This window comes from Poecilia reticulata, chromosome 2, assembly GCF_904066995.2.
Source record: "Poecilia reticulata chromosome 2, P_reticulata-male-v2, whole genome shotgun sequence".
Taxonomy (NCBI): domain Eukaryota; kingdom Metazoa; phylum Chordata; class Actinopteri; order Cyprinodontiformes; family Poeciliidae; genus Poecilia; species Poecilia reticulata.
Window position 1 is genome coordinate 2,415,096 of NC_088831.1, and position 17,931 is coordinate 2,433,026.

Below are 17,931 nucleotides of genomic sequence, written 5' to 3' on the forward strand. Positions count from 1 at the left end.
CTTTCCTTGCTGCTCCTCCTCTTCACTATTCTCTGCTAATTGCCGCTCTTCCCACTAAATTAATGAGGAAAAGTGGGAATTGTCTCATCTTGCCAGGACAATCAGGGAAAGGTGTTGGTCTCTCGTTGTGCCAAGAGGAAAAGAAATGTTTCCTCTTTTGATTTTCTGTTTGGTTTTTCCTCGAAGCAGATTGCCTAGCGATGCACGTTCGACTCGGAGGGGTTAGAAATGCCAGATTCCCATATGCCATAAACACGGAGCGCAACAATCCAGGACGCGGTATTCCGCTATGTGTGCCGGGTCAGTAGGGACAATGAGACATTTTTATGAAGCCTTCTAGAGGACGCTCTCATCTTTCCAGTTCAAGGATCCTCGCTGGCTCTGTCAGCACCAAATGACAGCACAGCTGCGCCTCACACACACAAACATACACATGCATTCGTCGGATACACAGCGCCGGTTGTGTTCATCTGAAAGCCTTCATCTCCCTCGAAGGCTGGGTGTGGTTGCAACCAAAATCTGCCCTTTGACTTTGAGTTTTACACACACACATACACACACCTGGAGGCCACAGAGTGGTCACACACTCACATTTCAGAGCTATCTGCTTTCATAAGCTTTGCTCTTTATGAAAGGTTGAACTTCTCATGTCTTTCTCCACTGATTTAGAGTCTTTGTAATACTTTTGCACTCCTTATTCATCCAGTCACTCATCTTCTTCCCACTTCCTCTTCATGGAAGCTCCCTGAAAAGAAGGTAAACTCCACCCAAAGGAATTGAGTCTGAAAGTGGGAGTTTTTCTCAAATAAACGGATACACTCAGCGATGAAACAGTGGGACCACACTGTTTAGTCTGTTCCATGCATTTGCTATTAAGTTTGTCCTTTTTTTCCCCTCTGCGTCTGCTGTCCTTTCAGTCATAACCTACCCAGAAGGCACAGCTGTAAAAGTGTGTGCACTTGAAGCAACGGATCAGCCCTTTAAAAGAAGGTGAACCTCAAAGTCTATAAAGATCTGTCCTGCTTTGTTTCAGTCTGCACCCTTTGTCTTCATTTCTGATCCCCATGCTCCTCCTCATTTATGCTTTCATCAATCAATTTTTAACATAATCTTTCCATTCTTTGACCTGAATTGTGTGAAAGGAAGCAGCTTCAGTTTAAAAATCAAAGCAATACGTTTAGGATTTTAACTTTGTGCCAGAAAATAACTTCAAGTCTAAATATGTGATGCACAATGGGAAAACCAGTAACAAGTCGCCAAAGCACAAACTGAGAAAAAAAAAGATATAAACCACAAATTTCTGAGAATGTGGATCAGTGATGTCCACACCACCAAGATCTATAGTAGACATTGGGATGTCATTCGGACTAGAGAAGTGTGGTCGGATGATTACAACGAGAGGGAAGGTCATCCACACAGAAGGGGTCTCACTCCCAGAAGGAACAATAGCAGACATAGAGGACAGTTACAAGTACCTGGGAATACCACAAGCAAATGGCAACCTCGATGAGGTCACAAGGAAAGGAGCCACAACCAAATACCTCCAACGAATAAGGCAGCTCAATGACAAGAACAAGATCCGTGCGATAAACAGCTATACCTTATCAGTAGGAACCCTGCAGGAATAATCAGCTGGCCAAAGGAAGAGATAAAGACCATGGATGTTAAGACTCGGAAGCTACTAACCATGCATGGAGAGTTCCACCCCAAATCCAGCACCCTGAGACTGTACATGAGCCGTAAGGAAGGAGGCAGAGGACTAGTGAGTGTGAGAGCCACTGTCCAGGATGAAACATCCAAGATCCATAAATACATCAAGGACAGAAGCCTCAACAGACGATGTGCTCAGCGAATGTCTCAGACAATGGGGAACAGAGGACGAGGTGCTGGAGGTACCATCATGGAAGGACAAGCCCCTACATGGGATGTACCACCGACAAATAACTGAAGTGGCTGATATCAGGAAATCCTACCAATGGCTGGAAAAAGCTGGACTCACAGAAACAGCACAGAAACACTCATCCTGGGTGCACAGGAACAGGCCCTAAACACCAGAGCAGATCTACCACACCAGACAAGACTGAATTGCGTAAAAACTTAATTAAAATGGTGTCATTTCCTAAGTTTTGGACCTGATTGTGAGTTTGGATACACAAGCATTACTTCTAAGCACAGAAAAAGCAACAGTTAGTAAAACTGATAAGTCCAGTGTAAGTTAAAATCAGAGGAGGTTTAAACATTTAGTTGCTAAAGCAGCCTGATATTAGTAAGTAAACACTTTGAAGTGTTTACTTCCTATAATTCAGCCTATAATTCCCATTAATATCCCCTTAACTCTGCTGTCTGTCAATAAAATGAAGAATGCTAAATGAGTGAGAGTCCTTGGTTGTGTTTCAGTTTGTGCTTGACACAGAGCGGCATGCTGCAGACAATGCCACCTGCCAGTTTCTGTCACTGTAATTATAGCTATCTGCTTGCAGCGTGTGTGTGTGTTAGTGTTCCAGCTGAGAAGACGAAGGCATCATCTTTGTCACCGAGCCTGATTGGAGTCACGCGGGGGGCATAGGGGGTGTGAAGGCGTGTGCTGGTGTTGTGCTCGCAGTGATTCCCTTTTCCCTGCCCCAGCTGTCTCCTTAGCTTCAACAATAGGGCAGCTAACAAAGAGCCAGCCTTCAGCCTCCATCATGTGATGCTAGCGGTCTGCAGCCTCTCGGTCAGATGACCCAACCCATTGTCCTCCACGGGTGACACACAAGAACACTCACAGAAGGAAGCAAAGAGGGCAAACCCAAGGAAGCGCGGCACGCGTCAGTGGAGTCCCACAGAGAGACACGGAGACGCACCAGGTCACTGAGGAGACAGACAGAGACGCAATCTGAGGACGCAGACCTTTCCTTCTGTCACATGCAGTTGGAACAGAGGGCCAGCCCTAGTGACAGTGAGATCAGTCGGTCGACTGACAACACGTCAGCTGAGAAAGGAAACGTATTGCTCATGTCCTGGAGGAGTTGCTCGTCCTCTTCCTAACAGATAAAATGTTTTCAAATCCACTTAAACAGCTGATCACTGTCACTCAGGTTTTCTCTCCTTTACTGTGGGACAGCCGCTCGCCACCTACTGAGTCACTGTGTGAAATAACAGACTGCTGTAGTCTCTCTTCTGGTCCGTACATCATGTGAAGCTGATGAACGGCAGCAGGACATCCTGAGCAGCCTCTCTGTGCTTTATTCATTTTACAAACACTCAGAATGGAATGTGTTGAAGGTTTCAAACTTTAAATATGAAAGAACAGGAAGGAAGAATGGAGAAGAAAAAAGGATGCAAGAAGGAAGGATCTAAAGGAAGGACAAGTCTATGAAGGAAAGAACCAGTCAGTGAAGGTAGGAAAGAAGGAAAGAAGAAAGGAAAGAACAAAGGAAGGAAGGAACGAAAGAGGGAAGGAGGAAGGTAAAGGGAATGAAGGAAAAGTCAGCAAATAAAAAACAGGTAAAAATGGTAGAATGGCCTTGGGAAGGCATTAAGAATGGAAGGAAAGAAACAAGAAAAGAAGAAAAAAATGCAACAGTTTGCATCAGTTTTTTACAACTTCCTCCAAACGCGAATAATATTTCAGTCATATATGTTCCATCATTTTCCTGTATGTTGTGGTTTGCAGTGGTTTGTATAAACTAGTTCTAAAGCCACAAAGAAACTAATTCAGAACACATTGATGAAAGAGATTCTTTGGCGTTTAGTGGGAAACTTATTGAAGTGGACATCTCCAACCCCATGCAGGTAAAAGTAAATGACAAAACTAAATGTTGGTTTAGATTTATTTGGTGTAACACTAGAAATTCCAGCTTGGAACACGTTTCCTGGTTTCCTCCGCTTATTTTTGTGTATTTTCCTGCCAGGTCGGGTGTGACTAAAGCCTGATAGGAGCGAGAGCAGAAGAGAGATAGGGAGAGGAAAAAGGAAACAGATGCCTGAGTCTTGGTGCAAAATTGACACATTCACTTTAGTCCCAAACGCACACGCACGCACGCACATCCAGCATTTGACAGTCCACAAAGGGGCAGCACATGAAAGAGTTCCAGTATTGTCTCCATGATGGAGAAATACTCAGCTGACCTCAAAGGCCACAGAGCCAATGAATGAGGAAAGAGAAGAAAAGAACAGACTGAAGGTGCATCACCAAAAATTAACAAGAGCAATAAACATGAAAAGATTCCAGAAACGGACAAGAAATCAGGACGTTATAGCTGATTCAAACATACAGAGCTTCCTGTTTGATGTCATGAAGAAGGAGAGAGAGGATGAGCAGAAAGAGATCATGAATCAAGATTTATTTATTTATATTTACTTATTTATTTCGAACAGACAGGAAAAAAAATCAAGAAAGAAAAAAAAATAGAATGAAACAAACTAAGGAATTAAATGTAAAAACAAATTATTATGCCCAAGTGACATGCAAATTTAATATTTTTTGTTTGAAAAGGAGCAGGTAGAAGATACAATCTCTTATAATGTCCTGCCCAGGGCCGCTGCAAAGGGGTGAAAAGTGATGACAATTCAAGGTGCCCTGACCAGCAGGGGGCGCTCCACATTTTAATTATTTATATTTTGTTCATAGAAATAAAATAAAAAAAAATTGGGGTCATGTCAAATACAAAATTAATCATATAGTATTTTCAAAGATTGTTTTTAGCAGTAAAAATTTAATTTTACCCCTCCCAGACCAAAAAACACACATCCATTTTTGCCCTGAACCCCCCTGGATCTGCATGAAATAACCCATGTCCCTCCTGACCCGTCCTCTCCTAAGTGAAATTATAGCTGCAGTAACTTTTATAAAAATATTTTTTTTCACATATTTTTTTAATTTGACAATTTTATGTTGTTACAGTATGGTATGAGAGGTAATCTGTGAAAAATCTATTGTCTCTGTTTTCTCCCAGTGCTAGAAACAATCAGTCAGTGGCAGGAGAGTTTTAGTGCTGTCAATCACAATCTCATCACAAGCTCATCCTTCCTCCCCCTTGATTTGTGCCGTGCTGCAGCTACCATAGCACAGAGCTGAGCAGATTCAAACTGTGAATGCTCAGTTTAGTTAGCATAACTACCAATGACGGCAGATAAACAGTTTCTTGTAATGATATGTTGTTTCTCCACCATTGGCATATTTAGCAGTGAGTGAATGAGGCTAATTGACAGTGCTAAGAGTGTCCTACTAGTTCTGATTGGTTGTTTTGGTCAGAATGGTGCATTACCTTAACCAGTAATAGTAATTCAGGAAGGAGATAGAGGAGATTGATTGTTTTTACAGATTATCTGTCTCATAACAAACTGCTACTGCTGCTTTAACAACTATGGAGAAAAAATATTTTTATTAACGTTATCTACTGCAGCTTGAATAAAATGCAACTACATAGCATTTTTGAGAAGTTTGGATTGCTTTATGTGTAGTTGCACGTTGCTTTTGACTGTTGCTCATGGGGAGAGACATTTCACTAAAACTAATAGAAGAAATTTAAGCAACCTACTTGCATACTGTATGTGGACATGTTGGATGTAAAATTCATAAGCAGTAAATATTGTGCTAATTATCAGTATTGAACCAAAGAAGGCAAGACAGATGCAAACTTTTAAAATTGTGATGCTTTTTTATGGGTCAAATAGACTCAAAAAATTGTAACAGCAGCTGTGCATGGGGGGCCCAAACACATTTTTTGTCAAGGGGCCCTCGATTCCTGGCGGCGCCACTGGTCCTGCCCATTTCATACTTATCAATTTATAATCAATTAACTGTCAAAATACCAAAATGAGACAACTTGTTCCCACTTTACAATTATTTAATTATTTAAACACTATATCATCAGTAGCATTTATAGACTTTAAAACATTCATCTTATAGAACATATTTTGCATTAAGCTCCTTTTTAAAAAGTTTTTTAAAGCTGGTTTATATTTGTACTTTTTTTTAAACTCATCATTCAATCCATTCCAGACATCTACTCCATGCACCGATTAACAAAAACTCTTCCTGGTTGTTCTAATTATACATTGTTTTTTAAAATATCCTTCTCCTCTTAAATTATAACCCCCCTCTCTGTCACAAAACATCTTCTGTATATGGATGTTACAGTGCCATGGGATGGAGGATTATCTCATACAATTTTACTGAGTCTTTAATGTCAGAAATCCACACTTTTCAGAATTACTGTTGATTCCTCTTGAAGCAAATTCACCAGAATAAATACCAAAACTCGTGCTGAGTTTTGCTCTGCTATTAAGCTATGTTACTCATGTTTGCGTAATGTTTATGTTTAATTAGTTAGGTTTAAACGATTAACCCTAACATGGTTAGTTAGCATGTTAGCAGTCCACATCAGGGCCGTGCGGAGACCACTAAAGGGGCAGGTGCTCAAAAAAAAAAAGGGCACAGCTAACCGCATTATAGGACAGAATATTAACAAAGCCACACATCTTTCAGAGTTTAATAAACAATGATAAATCACTAAATTGTGAGATATACAATCAAAGCTAAGGAAAATATCTATATAGAACATACAACTATGCATATGTAAGATATTTTATTAGTAATTTCTTTCTGCAGGTCAAACACTTAAACTAGAAACAGGAACTCCGTGGGAGGGAAAACACCATGTTGGAGCAAAGTATGCTGGGAATAGGAAGTATTATAGGAAAGTATTGCAATATTAAAACCCGCAATATATAATATGTAAATCAGAGCTAGACCACGAGACATATTTTGTCTTTACAGAATTGCACTATTAAAAATATAAACAAGGACACAATGCAACCTTTTAGTGACTGTAATCTATAAAAAAGAACTGCCTGTTTGCTATACTTGCAGTGGAGATGAAGATGGTTCATTCAGGAAAGCAGAGCTGCATCAAACTATGTGGAACTGCAGAAAAAGGAAACAAAATTGAATTGTTAATGCATGCCACCATGAGAAAAGCCTACTGAGTTTTGCTTAAAGATAACTTGTTTTAAAATTAAAATCCCACATTTTTGTCTCATAAAGTGAAAACAAATATTTGCCAAACAAACACATTTGCGCTTGTCAGAAATCTTTTCTTGCTATTTTAAGTTTTTATTTGTGACTCAAAGTTTTACTTGTGATTCTCACATGACGTCTTGGGCAGGGCCTAAAATCACAACAAAAGATTTCTGATGTGTGCAAATAAAAGTTTATGTTTGGGAAATAACTTTTTAAGTTCACGAAACAAAAAATTGTTATTTAATTTAATTTAAAAAAAGTTTTTTAAACAAACATTTTGTTTTTTAAAAAATAAATCATTACAATTAAAAAAGTTTTGATTACAATTTTATTTTACTTAACTGAGGTAAAAAAAAAATTCATTGAATAATTGGGGAAAAAATGTACTTCATACTCTGCAAACCAGACCCTAAACTTACTTAAAGTCTGGATTGAGTTGTTTCCCCTTCATTAATGACACACATTTATTACATACATTATATTATCATGGTAATTCATGGTGAGTTATTTTTGATTCTAAATGAATATCCTTGTTGGACTTTTATTTAAGTGCTATTTTCCTTCAAGACACATTTACCTAACACTAGAATAAATGAAATGTACTGTACTTTATGCAGCAAAGGAAATTAGAAGATATATCCATATGGAGATGATCGGTTTTGGACTGGCGATGTGCCCCTATTGCATAAGCAATACTGAAGAATGACTGCCATCATTAATGGTACAGGGAAGAAGCTTTTTAGTTATCTAGCTTTGCTAGCAAAGTCATTAGCTAGCAGCTAGCACATCAACAACAGCCTAATGTCTGTATGATGAAAATACTGAATTGATAGATAAGAACAGTTTTTCCTCAACTGGCTGTCTCCTCCCGCTCAGTAGTTCTTCAGAGAAAGGCAGACGCAGAGGCCTGTCAGTGCTTTTTAGTTATCTAGCTTTGCTAGCAAAGTCATTAGCTAGCAGCTAGCACATCAACAACAGCCTAATGTCTGTATGATGAAAATACTGAATCGATAGATAAGAACAGTTTTTCCTCAACTGGCTGTCTCCTCCCGCTCAGTAGTTCTTCAGAGAAAGGCAGACGCAGAGGCCTGTCAGTGTCTGTTGTATTTCATTACTTCTCTGCTTAAACCGCGACTCCGTGCTAAAGCAGAAACGATACTTCAACGTTTCCCGTCATCTGACAAGTAGCAAGTCTACTCCACTTTATTCACCAAAAACGTTTTTTCTTTAATTCACCAAAAACTGATCTGTAATCTGGAACGTTCACTATGTTGAGCTCCAGTTAGCCGCCTTATCTCACTGTGCGAGAGGCAACTGTGTCATGCGTCACGGGCAAAAGGTCAAACGTAACAAGGTGACCATGTAAAGAGATGGCTTATTATGTTGTACAAAAAAACCCCAACAAAAAACAAATCATTTTAGTAAATGTTATTATGTGCTAGAATAATAACCGTTTGCTTATTTCCTTTTGCTTAGGAAATAAAAATACAGAAAAAAAAAAATTGACCAAAAGGGCACTTGGGAGCAAGGAAGCAAAAGGGGCAGGTGCTCAAGCACCCCCGGCTTCCCCCCTCTGCACGTGCCTTGTCCACATCACTGATAAATACCAAACCTCACTAAGAAAATTCTGTTAGAGTTTGTGTAAATGTGACCACACTAAGAATACTAGGATGGAAACCAAACAAAAAAGTGACAGGAACGTCTTCTCCAAACTATAGCATTAGTATTATCTTTCGTTCCTTCCTTCCTTTGTTCTTTCCTTTCTTCTTTCCTTCTTTCCTTTCTTCACTGACTGGTTCTTTCCTTTTTTTCTGTCCATTCTTGATTCTTGTGTTCACATCTTCTGAAATGAACCACAATGGAAACAAAGCAGGGTTTGTCTTAAGCAGATGGAACATCTCATGTGTGAAAACACACCCTGTTGATTGTTGGTTCCTCTGTGACAACAATTTACAGAACTGTTTAAACATGAGCTTTGATAATAAAGTAACCTACTTATGAAGGACCCTTCTTTATCCTAAAATATTTTTAGTCCAACCATGGCCCTTTGTGCTTGTGACCTGCTTTGTCTGAAAAAAAAAAGTAAATAAATAAATAAATCTCTCCTAAATCAGTGAAGCAGACGTCACTGTTGCCAAGTGCAGCATTGTTCAGTCTCTGTCTTTTTTCCCCGTTTGCTTTGTGACTCTTCAGGTGGCGCTTTTTCACCCCAGTGCCATTGTTACCATTCAGATGAACAACAGTTATTTCTGAAATTGCTTCTATAAATAAAATAAAAAACTGATTGGATGATTAAATTTCCAACATAAGGACCATAAAGCTCAAAACAGACATCTCAGTGGGCTTCTTTGATGGGCAGCAATTTAAAGATTTACAGGCTCTTGTCCTCCTTGTGTGTGTGCCTGTGTGTGTGTTTGCGTGAAGACAGAGTAATTGAGCCTCCCCTCATCCAATATTTACCCAGCAAACCAGAGCAATCATGCGAATTATGTTTACTGGAAACAAAGTGTCTTTCTTCCTCTTTATCTTCCTTTTTCTCCCCTACTTTCCCAATTCCTCCCTTCTTCTTTCTCTCTCCTGGCAACTAGACACTATATCAAGATCCTGGCTAGGAGTTAATCACGCACACACACCAACACACACACACACCCACACACAGAGGGAAAACAGGCCCATCTATATTGATGATGGCCTAATTTAGATCTCTTTATTGGACTGATTTACAACGGTTGGACAAATCTGGGCATCTGGAATCCAAATGAGAGTGTGTGTGCGTTTGTGTGTGTGTGCGTGTGTGTGTGCTGACACCCAACCTGGACACTCAATATCCTGCTTGCTTAACCTCATCCTTCCAGCTTGTGTTTCCCTACGTCTCTGTGCGAGTCAGCGTTGTCCTTTTGGTCTTGTTGCTTCAGCACTTTGAAATGCGTCGTCCTGTTGGGTTGGGAAAATGTCGACCAGACCAAGCTGCGTTCCAAACACACCGATGACGATAGTGCAAGGTCGCCGTCATTCGTCTTCTGAACATCCACTTGGGTCGAAATAAAATTAAGGAAATCAAGAAAAATGCTTGTGAGGGAATGAAAGTGAACAAAAGATGTGGTTTGCCTGGTTGTAGGATCTGAGGTGCTGAAGGATGCTGAATACTGTGTTGGTGTGGCAGGAGGGAAAGGTTGTCTCAAAGGCACATTCATCTTCAAGATCAAGCTCAGGTTTCAACTTTTATTTGTCCCAGTGGGCAGTTTCACAGCAACCATTAAACAGCATCTCCACTTTGGGGCTTTCCCCATAAGCTGCCGCCTTTTACAGATTACAGAAATATTTTTGTGGCAATGGCGGAGACTTAATGGTCAAAATTTGTTTTAATTTTTACCATTTTCCGGACATTTCCGGCATGGATGTTTTCAGCTCCAAATGATGGTTTTTGATTGGCCACAAAGTGAAGAGCTGCCACAGCTTAACCCTTGTGCGTGGCGAGGACTGAGGCAAATGATACAAGTAATATGGGTGTGGGGTCAGTTGGACCCCATTTGTAAACACAAGGTTAAGAGCTGCTTAAGAACGATCTTAAGCAGTTCTTAAGAACGATCTTATGGGACCCATAAGGTTCCCAAAAGATTGTTCCCTTGGTTGATTGACTACTTAGTGGACCAAAGACCCACATGTACAGGATCCAGGTTGCTATATGAAATTGCTACATTGCTATAATTTTCTACTCAGAGATTACCTGCATCAGGTTGTGTGGGTTACTGACATGGTGCCATTTTGTAACCAATTACAAAATGGGGCCCCATTTTTTACCGACATACAGGCTTCTGGCTTTCCTTGACCTAGAAACTAGACATTTTTAACTGAACTTATTTCATAACTAGGATGAAATAGATTTTTTTTGCCTCAACATAACATTTATTGAAAATTGAATTAAGTTTTGATTAAAAAAAATAAAGCTTTAAATATTGAAGTTTCAAACTCGATAATTTATTTCAATATTAATTGAAATAGACCATTCATCATGGAGAGACAATGAAAAGTCAAAAGCCTCAAGAATTGGACATAAGTGCACATAGAAGCAATTTAAATGTTCACTTTGAATTGAAAAACCAGACTTACTTCAAATTTGAAGTAGGTGATGTAGACCATCATCAGCAAAGAGGATTATTGGGATGAGCACTTTCAGTCAACTATTTGTAAAAGGTTTTGTTACACCATCACCATGGTATAACAGTTCTGATTGAGAACTGTTTTACCTTAAGTTTTCAATCAGGGACTTTAAATTCCTGTCTTGAGGCTTTTGAAATATATTTCAAGAATTCTTTAGAAACGGACAATGCGTGGATTTTATGGGTGCACTGATTGCAGTTTTCTGGCTTATCATCGATTGTTGAAAATTCTGATTTTGACAGGTACCATTTTTTATTGTTGCTATTTTTTTTGTCTCAAAGTCACTAAAGTTATTATTTTTGGACCTAAACAGGAGCGATCTAGAGTCAACACACAGCTTCAGTTATTACATCTAAAACCTAGCGATCAGGCCCGAAACCTGGGAGTAGTGATGGACTCTGACCTGAACCTTCTGAGCCACATAAAAACAGTTACAAAGTCGGCCTGAAGAACATCTCCAGGATTAGAGGACTTATGTCTCAATGAAATCTAGAGAAACTCACCCATGTGTCTATTTTTAGTCGCATTGATTACTTCAACAGTGATCCAGCTGATCCAGAACGCTGCTGCTCGCGTTCTCACTAAAACCAGAAAGATAGAACATATAACACCAGTTTTAAAGTCCCTACACACTAAGCTACACTCACTCTAGCTCAGAGTATAGACTTTCTCTGAGCTACTTTACACAGTGAGCTCAGAGAAATCACTAACTGTGATCACTAACTAAATCATAGCTAGTGATTTATCTATGTTTAGCACATAGCTAAACTCTAAGAAAAAAAGTTTAAAAGAGTTCATATTTCTTTATTTAACCATCTGCTTTACTCACTAACTACTTTATTTTAGTTTCAGATTAAATCATAAGCAGAAAGAGTGGTGTGTCAGAAAAAATAAGAAAACTATAAAACAATACTTATGAAATGATTTAAAGTCTAACTGTTATTAGTTTATAAATCAATGTATTGTGTTTAACACCACAATACATCAAAGATCTGTTGTTGTTGTATCAACCTTCCAGACCCCTCAGGTCTTCTGGTTCTGGTCTGCTCTGCATCCCCAGAACCAGAACCAAACGAGGAGATGCAGCATTCAGCTTCTATGCACCACAAATTTGGAACAAACTTCCAGAAAACTGTAAAAAAAGCTGAAACACTGAGTGCCTTTAAATCCCGATTTAAAAAACCAAAAGAGTTGTATTTGAAACGTAATCAATTACAAATTTAATGATGGCACTTGACTTACTGTAAAGTTTTGATTGTTGATTCTATGTTGCATGACTTTATGTTTTTGTGTTTGTTATGATGTAAAGCACTTTGAAATGCCTTGCTGCTGAAATGTGCAACACAGATAAAATTTGATTTGATTTTAAATATAATGACAAAGTTGCTAAATTGACAACACACGTGACCTGGTGGGCGAGTCTGCCTATCAGCCTTGTCTGACAGTAGAGCAGAAGAGGATAGTGACTGATTATTAGATAAGATCAGTAGCAAAGATCCATACCAGCCAAAATTAAGGAGCTGATTTATTGTCGCTCTCCAACTGAATACATTGTATCTTTTCAATTGTTCTTGGATTACTTTATAAAAGTTTAGCATAATAATCCAAAACCTCCAGTTTACCAGTAGAGAGCAGCTGAAAACTGAGTGTTTTCAGTGTCAACCTTATAAAGATTATGAGGTTATCACTGCAAACACTTCCAGAGAACTGAAATCTAAAAAAAAGAGCTTCAAAGAGATGCCGTTTGCAAACCTCAAACCAACGCTGTAGAGATCATCTAAAAGTTGTGTTGTGTGTTTGTATGGGAGCGTCTGCAGTGAGACAATGACAGAGAGCCTTATTGAAATAACAGTGGTCTCAGGGGGTGGGGGGGGGCAGCTAAAAAGAGAGGAAGGGTAGGATGGGGTAGAGGGAGTATATGAGAGTCCAGGGAATCATTTAACTGGTGTGTGTGCGCGCAGAGTGATTCATCCGTTCTGGTGGTGACTAACCTTGGCATGTCCTGCCACGCATGACGGGGTTACACTCCACTGTCCTCTACATGTGTGTGTAGGAGTTTGTCGGGTGTATAGGTCATTGTATTTAGTCTGGTAGAGTCAGCAGTGTGTGTGTGCATTAGTATGCAAAAGGAAAAAAAAGAGCGGCAAAAGAAAAGGATGAAATCATGGTCAGGCTGTTTGGTGTCTTTGGATGATCTTGCCCTTGGGAGTGAACGACGTATGTGTGCTATTGTCCTCCTGTCAAAAAGACTGTTTCAACACACAAACACACCCCCGACAGATGTTCACCTGCCCATGGTCGCTATCTGTGGCTCATGGTGGTGCGTGAGCCTGTGTGTGCAGAAGAAACTCTGGCAACGGCAGCCCCAGGGTCTGCAGAAAAAAGAACTTGAAATAGTAATAAAAACACACACCTCTTCTACTGGGCCGTTTTCAGTCGCACATCGTTTTTAACTCTTAACTTGTTCCTTTTAGTATGAATTTGCTTGTTTTTTTATTCATATGTAAAAAAAAAAAAGAAAGGCATTTCAGTGAACACATCTGAGCAGTGATGAGAGGAAAGATGTTTCTTATAGACCTGAGGATTTTCTTCAGTCTGTCAGTCACTCATCTCTTTGAGGGCTTCTGATATAACCTTCATTCACTTTGTGCTCCATCTATCCACAAAATACCAAGAAATGAAAGAAGACATTTGCACCAAAACATTTCCTTTTTGCTCAAGTGTTTTGCAGGAAAACAGATTTCTACTTTGGTTTCCTGTGGGTTCTGGTTATTCTTGCCTATCCAAAGATTTGGACAGATCCTCCCTGCTGGTTATGATTTATTTTTTAATAACACAAAGTCTGTAAAGAAAAGCTGTCCTGAGCAGAAAGCAGTTCAATCAGACGCAGTTGGTCCTTCTGTCAAAAAGATTTCACATATAAAAATATGTTTTCCTCATTACAGTCAACATTTCAGATCTAGTCAACATTTTATATAGACAAGAAGAAAATACTTTTCCCATCTAATTAAACATTATCTTTAGCTTTAACAGACTTTTTGGAAGCGGTTAGTGTTTGAGATAAACATTCATTTGAAATGAATTCAATTGAAAATTTCTTCAAAATTTCTAAAAGTAAATATTGTAGCTCATTGTCAAAGTTTCTGCAGTGGAAACCACAAAACTGCAGATCAGTTTTGTGGAACAAAGCGCCAAATAACTCATGAAAATCTTTCAAAATTTTTCAAAAACATGTCTAAAATATGCAAATATGGGCTCAGTGGGCTCATGCAATGCATTTACAATTTTGTCATTGTAGAAATCTAAAATGTAACTTTCTCAAATTTTAAGGTATTTTATCAGTGTCCATATGGTTGACACTGTTAAAATAAGGAAGTGTGATTTTAAGATGGAAACCACAAAAGGTTTCAGTGGTGTACATACTTGTTGCACCTTTTTCATTCTGCATATAACAGGTGTGATATTGTTATCACACCTGTGAATGCAAAGGCATTCAAGTGTGTGAATGCCTTTGCATTCACACACTTCTACGCTTTCTGCCAGGTTCCCGATCGATTTCTGGAGGTAGCCCAGGTGACGCTTCGCGAGTTCTTCAACGCCATCGTAGCCGGGAAGGACGCCGACCCGTCGTGGAAGAAGGCCATCTACAAAGTGATCTGCAAACTGGACAGTGATGTTCCCGAGGTCTTCAAATCCCCCAACTGTCTCCAGGAACTCCTCCATGACTGACTAGGACGAGCGAGGAAACCAGGCAAGAGGAACAAACCCGCCAGGACCATCAGGAGACTGTAGAACTAAACCTAGAGCACAGTTCTATTCACAGGAGGTTCTGAAGACAACACTGCCCTTGATATGATTTTATGTGAAGAGTTGTTCCTCTTGAATAACAGGAAAGGGCTCAAGCTCAATTTTAGATATTTAAGTCTGGACTTTTAGAGATTAAAAGCAAAAATGTGAGCAACTGATGATCGTCCTTGCACTTAAAGAAAATGTTTTGTTTGAACTTTCTCCTCACCTTAAAGGGAAAAAAAGATGAAAAGAATGCTGGACAGGAGCAAACTAATAACAAAGATGATAATATATATATATAAAAAAATCTTCTTATTGTGGATGTTTTTGAGTTACATGGATGATTTTGAAGAAAAAAGTGTTGTTTGTGTATTTTCTCTTCCTTTGTTCAAGTCCCCATCCTTCATGCACACATAGGAAAGCACAGTAGCATCCTGATCACAGAAAGCTGCTCATCTCTGTACGTTGGCCCCTTAGAACATCAGAGTTCACCTGCAAACACATAAATTTCAATGATAGTATTCCTGCCCAAAACTTTGTGTCAGTCTAACACGTAAAATCTCATTAAAATAAAAGTTTATCTGACTTTCTGACGTGATAAAACGTGAAGTTCCAGGGGTGTGAATACTTTCCACAAGCCACTGCATTACATTAGAGTGTCTAAAAACACTAATGTTTTTAGAGACTACTAAAATAATTTATTTCTTGAACTTCAGTTGTGGGTTTGATTACTTTCTGATTTCTAAACCATTGCTAAATGTTGATGACCTTTATAAATGAGACAAGAGAAAGCTAGCTGACTATTTTGTCTAATATGATCAAAAACACATAATGCCAATAAGCATGAAAAAAAGATATTTGCATATCAATACTACATGTATTTTTCCATTCACATCAATGATTGAACCGTTGACATTTTATAATCAATTCAATTTATTTTAAAAACCACTCATAAAGCAACAAATTTGAAATATTTATGCAGACAGTAGCAGACATTTTTAATAGAATTCAACATTATGATAGATTTTTAATATTACAGATATTTGTGTCTTCTATTTGAACTTGGAAGTAGATTTTAAGAGTTCTCAGTTTGAACAAAATCAGAACATCTTCACAATTCACACATTCCATAAAAAAGCTGAGGCTGCAGGTAAGTTTTTATTGATGCAAATCTATTCAAATAAAGTACAGAAAAATTTAAATCTTCGTAATATGTAAAGTATTCATTTTCTATTTTTTGCTTGTGCGGTAACATCCAGTGTCTGATTGAAAAGCCCTCAATTAATAAATTTGACTTAATAAAGTAAGAATTTCCAAGGAAGCAGTGACCTATATTCTCTTCTTCTTGCTTAGAATTCTAAAAATAGATACCAAACCCAAAAAATATGTATAACATATTTATTATTTATATTAAAAATATAAATAATAAATATCAAATATATATGCCTTTCTTTTAATAGTAACCCTTTAAATGTTTTGGATATTGAAAGGTTTACGCATTGCACACACAAAAAATCTTAACTTTTTATAGTTGAGATGGTGCAAAATAAAAAATATAATAATACAATTGTTTTTGTGCTTTTAATTAAAAAATTACAGGATTTTGCTGCGTAGGCAGTCCAACTTAAATATTTTGATCCTTTGGAAGAAAGGTCAATGAGCATTCTTGTTTAGCATTTTAGTGTTTTTGTTGACTTGGAAAATATTTAGCGCACTTGGCTTTGCCTAAATTCACCTTTTCTGAATAAACTCTTTTAACTTTCAGCTGAATAAATTGCAGCTGAAATAAAAAATCTGCATATGAATTATTTTGAGAGCTTCACCACATTCTCCTTGTGACATCAACATGGCTGAAGTTAGCACTTTAGCATTAGCGTCCGCTAACTAACATGGCGCTTCAAGCATTAGTTGAACAAACGCACTTTATGGTAAGTGCAGCTTACTGGTGTCCACAACTTCAAGTCTCTTACAAAAATCACCAACTCTAGATCAAAATAGATCAAAATCATAATCATCTTCTTGTGACAAATTACTGCCAATATGGAACTGAAGTATTGTTTAGTTGAATTCCTCCATTCATGCATCCGGACAGGGAAACTAAGACTGGTGACCATCAACAAGAATCTTCTATTGGCTCATTTTTATTCCTTACACAAAGCTGCACACAGTATGCAGTGTTCTATGTTTTTGTAAAATTATTTCACTTTTTTTTAATTCCAGGGTCTTCTGAACACACTGAAGGCTCTGATGGCTGTCCACTGGGATTTAACATTTGTACATCAAGATTTACAACACAAACATCACACTACTAATATAGTTAAAATAAAATCCTAGTTAGTTAAAATAAAACAAAACAATAGAGCTGCTTTTGAATCTAGAACAGTTCTTTCAACAGAAAGAACCAATAAAAAGATAACACAACAAAAAGTAATCAAACTTTGTGTTTGGTTTCCGTTACCAATCGAAAACATTTATTTCCACTTAAATTTCACCACATTTGTGAAGAAAATGTATTTGTGGATGTGGCCCAGGAACAACTAGACAAAACTTTTCAATTATGTTTTAGTGGAGTTGATGTGATGAAAGGATGAAATGACCTGTCTGTAGTCCTGACCTCAACCCATCTGAATTCTCTTTTTAATATTCATCTATTAAAAGCGTCATTTTTAATAGACCAGAATAAAAACACCTGCTTAGGGGGATTTTCACTATACTAAGCTTTAGTAATAATTCAATACATGGTGTTTTTTATTGGTTTTGTTGAAATTTTTTTTTACGATATGATTTCATCCTCATATCCAGTGACCATATGGGTGTGTACAAGCACCAGATAAGAAAATATAATTTATCTGTCAGAGTTGGCCCTTCAACAAGTTTTAAATTGCTTTGATAGATTTCAAGTCAATGTAATAGTAGATGCCCCCTTGTGTTGAGAATAGAATATGTAACGAGGTTTGATCAAATGGTTTCCTGCA

The 17,931-nt window shown here is 38.1% G+C and overlaps 1 protein-coding gene across 2 annotated transcripts in view; it reads left to right on the forward strand.

Annotated features, from left to right (window-relative positions):
• The window catches only part of prox1a (prospero homeobox 1a), a 58,373-nt gene extending 42,096 nt beyond the window's left edge, over window positions 1-16,277 (forward strand). For both annotated transcript variants that reach the window (XM_008423341.3, XM_017310024.2), the window contains one exon: window positions 14,711-16,277. In XM_008423341.3, the coding sequence (XP_008421563.1) occupies window positions 14,711-14,896 (186 nt within the window). In that variant the 3' untranslated portion in view covers window positions 14,897-16,277. The remainder of the gene's footprint in view (window positions 1-14,710) is intronic.
• Window positions 16,278-17,931: the final 1,654 nt, after the last annotated feature.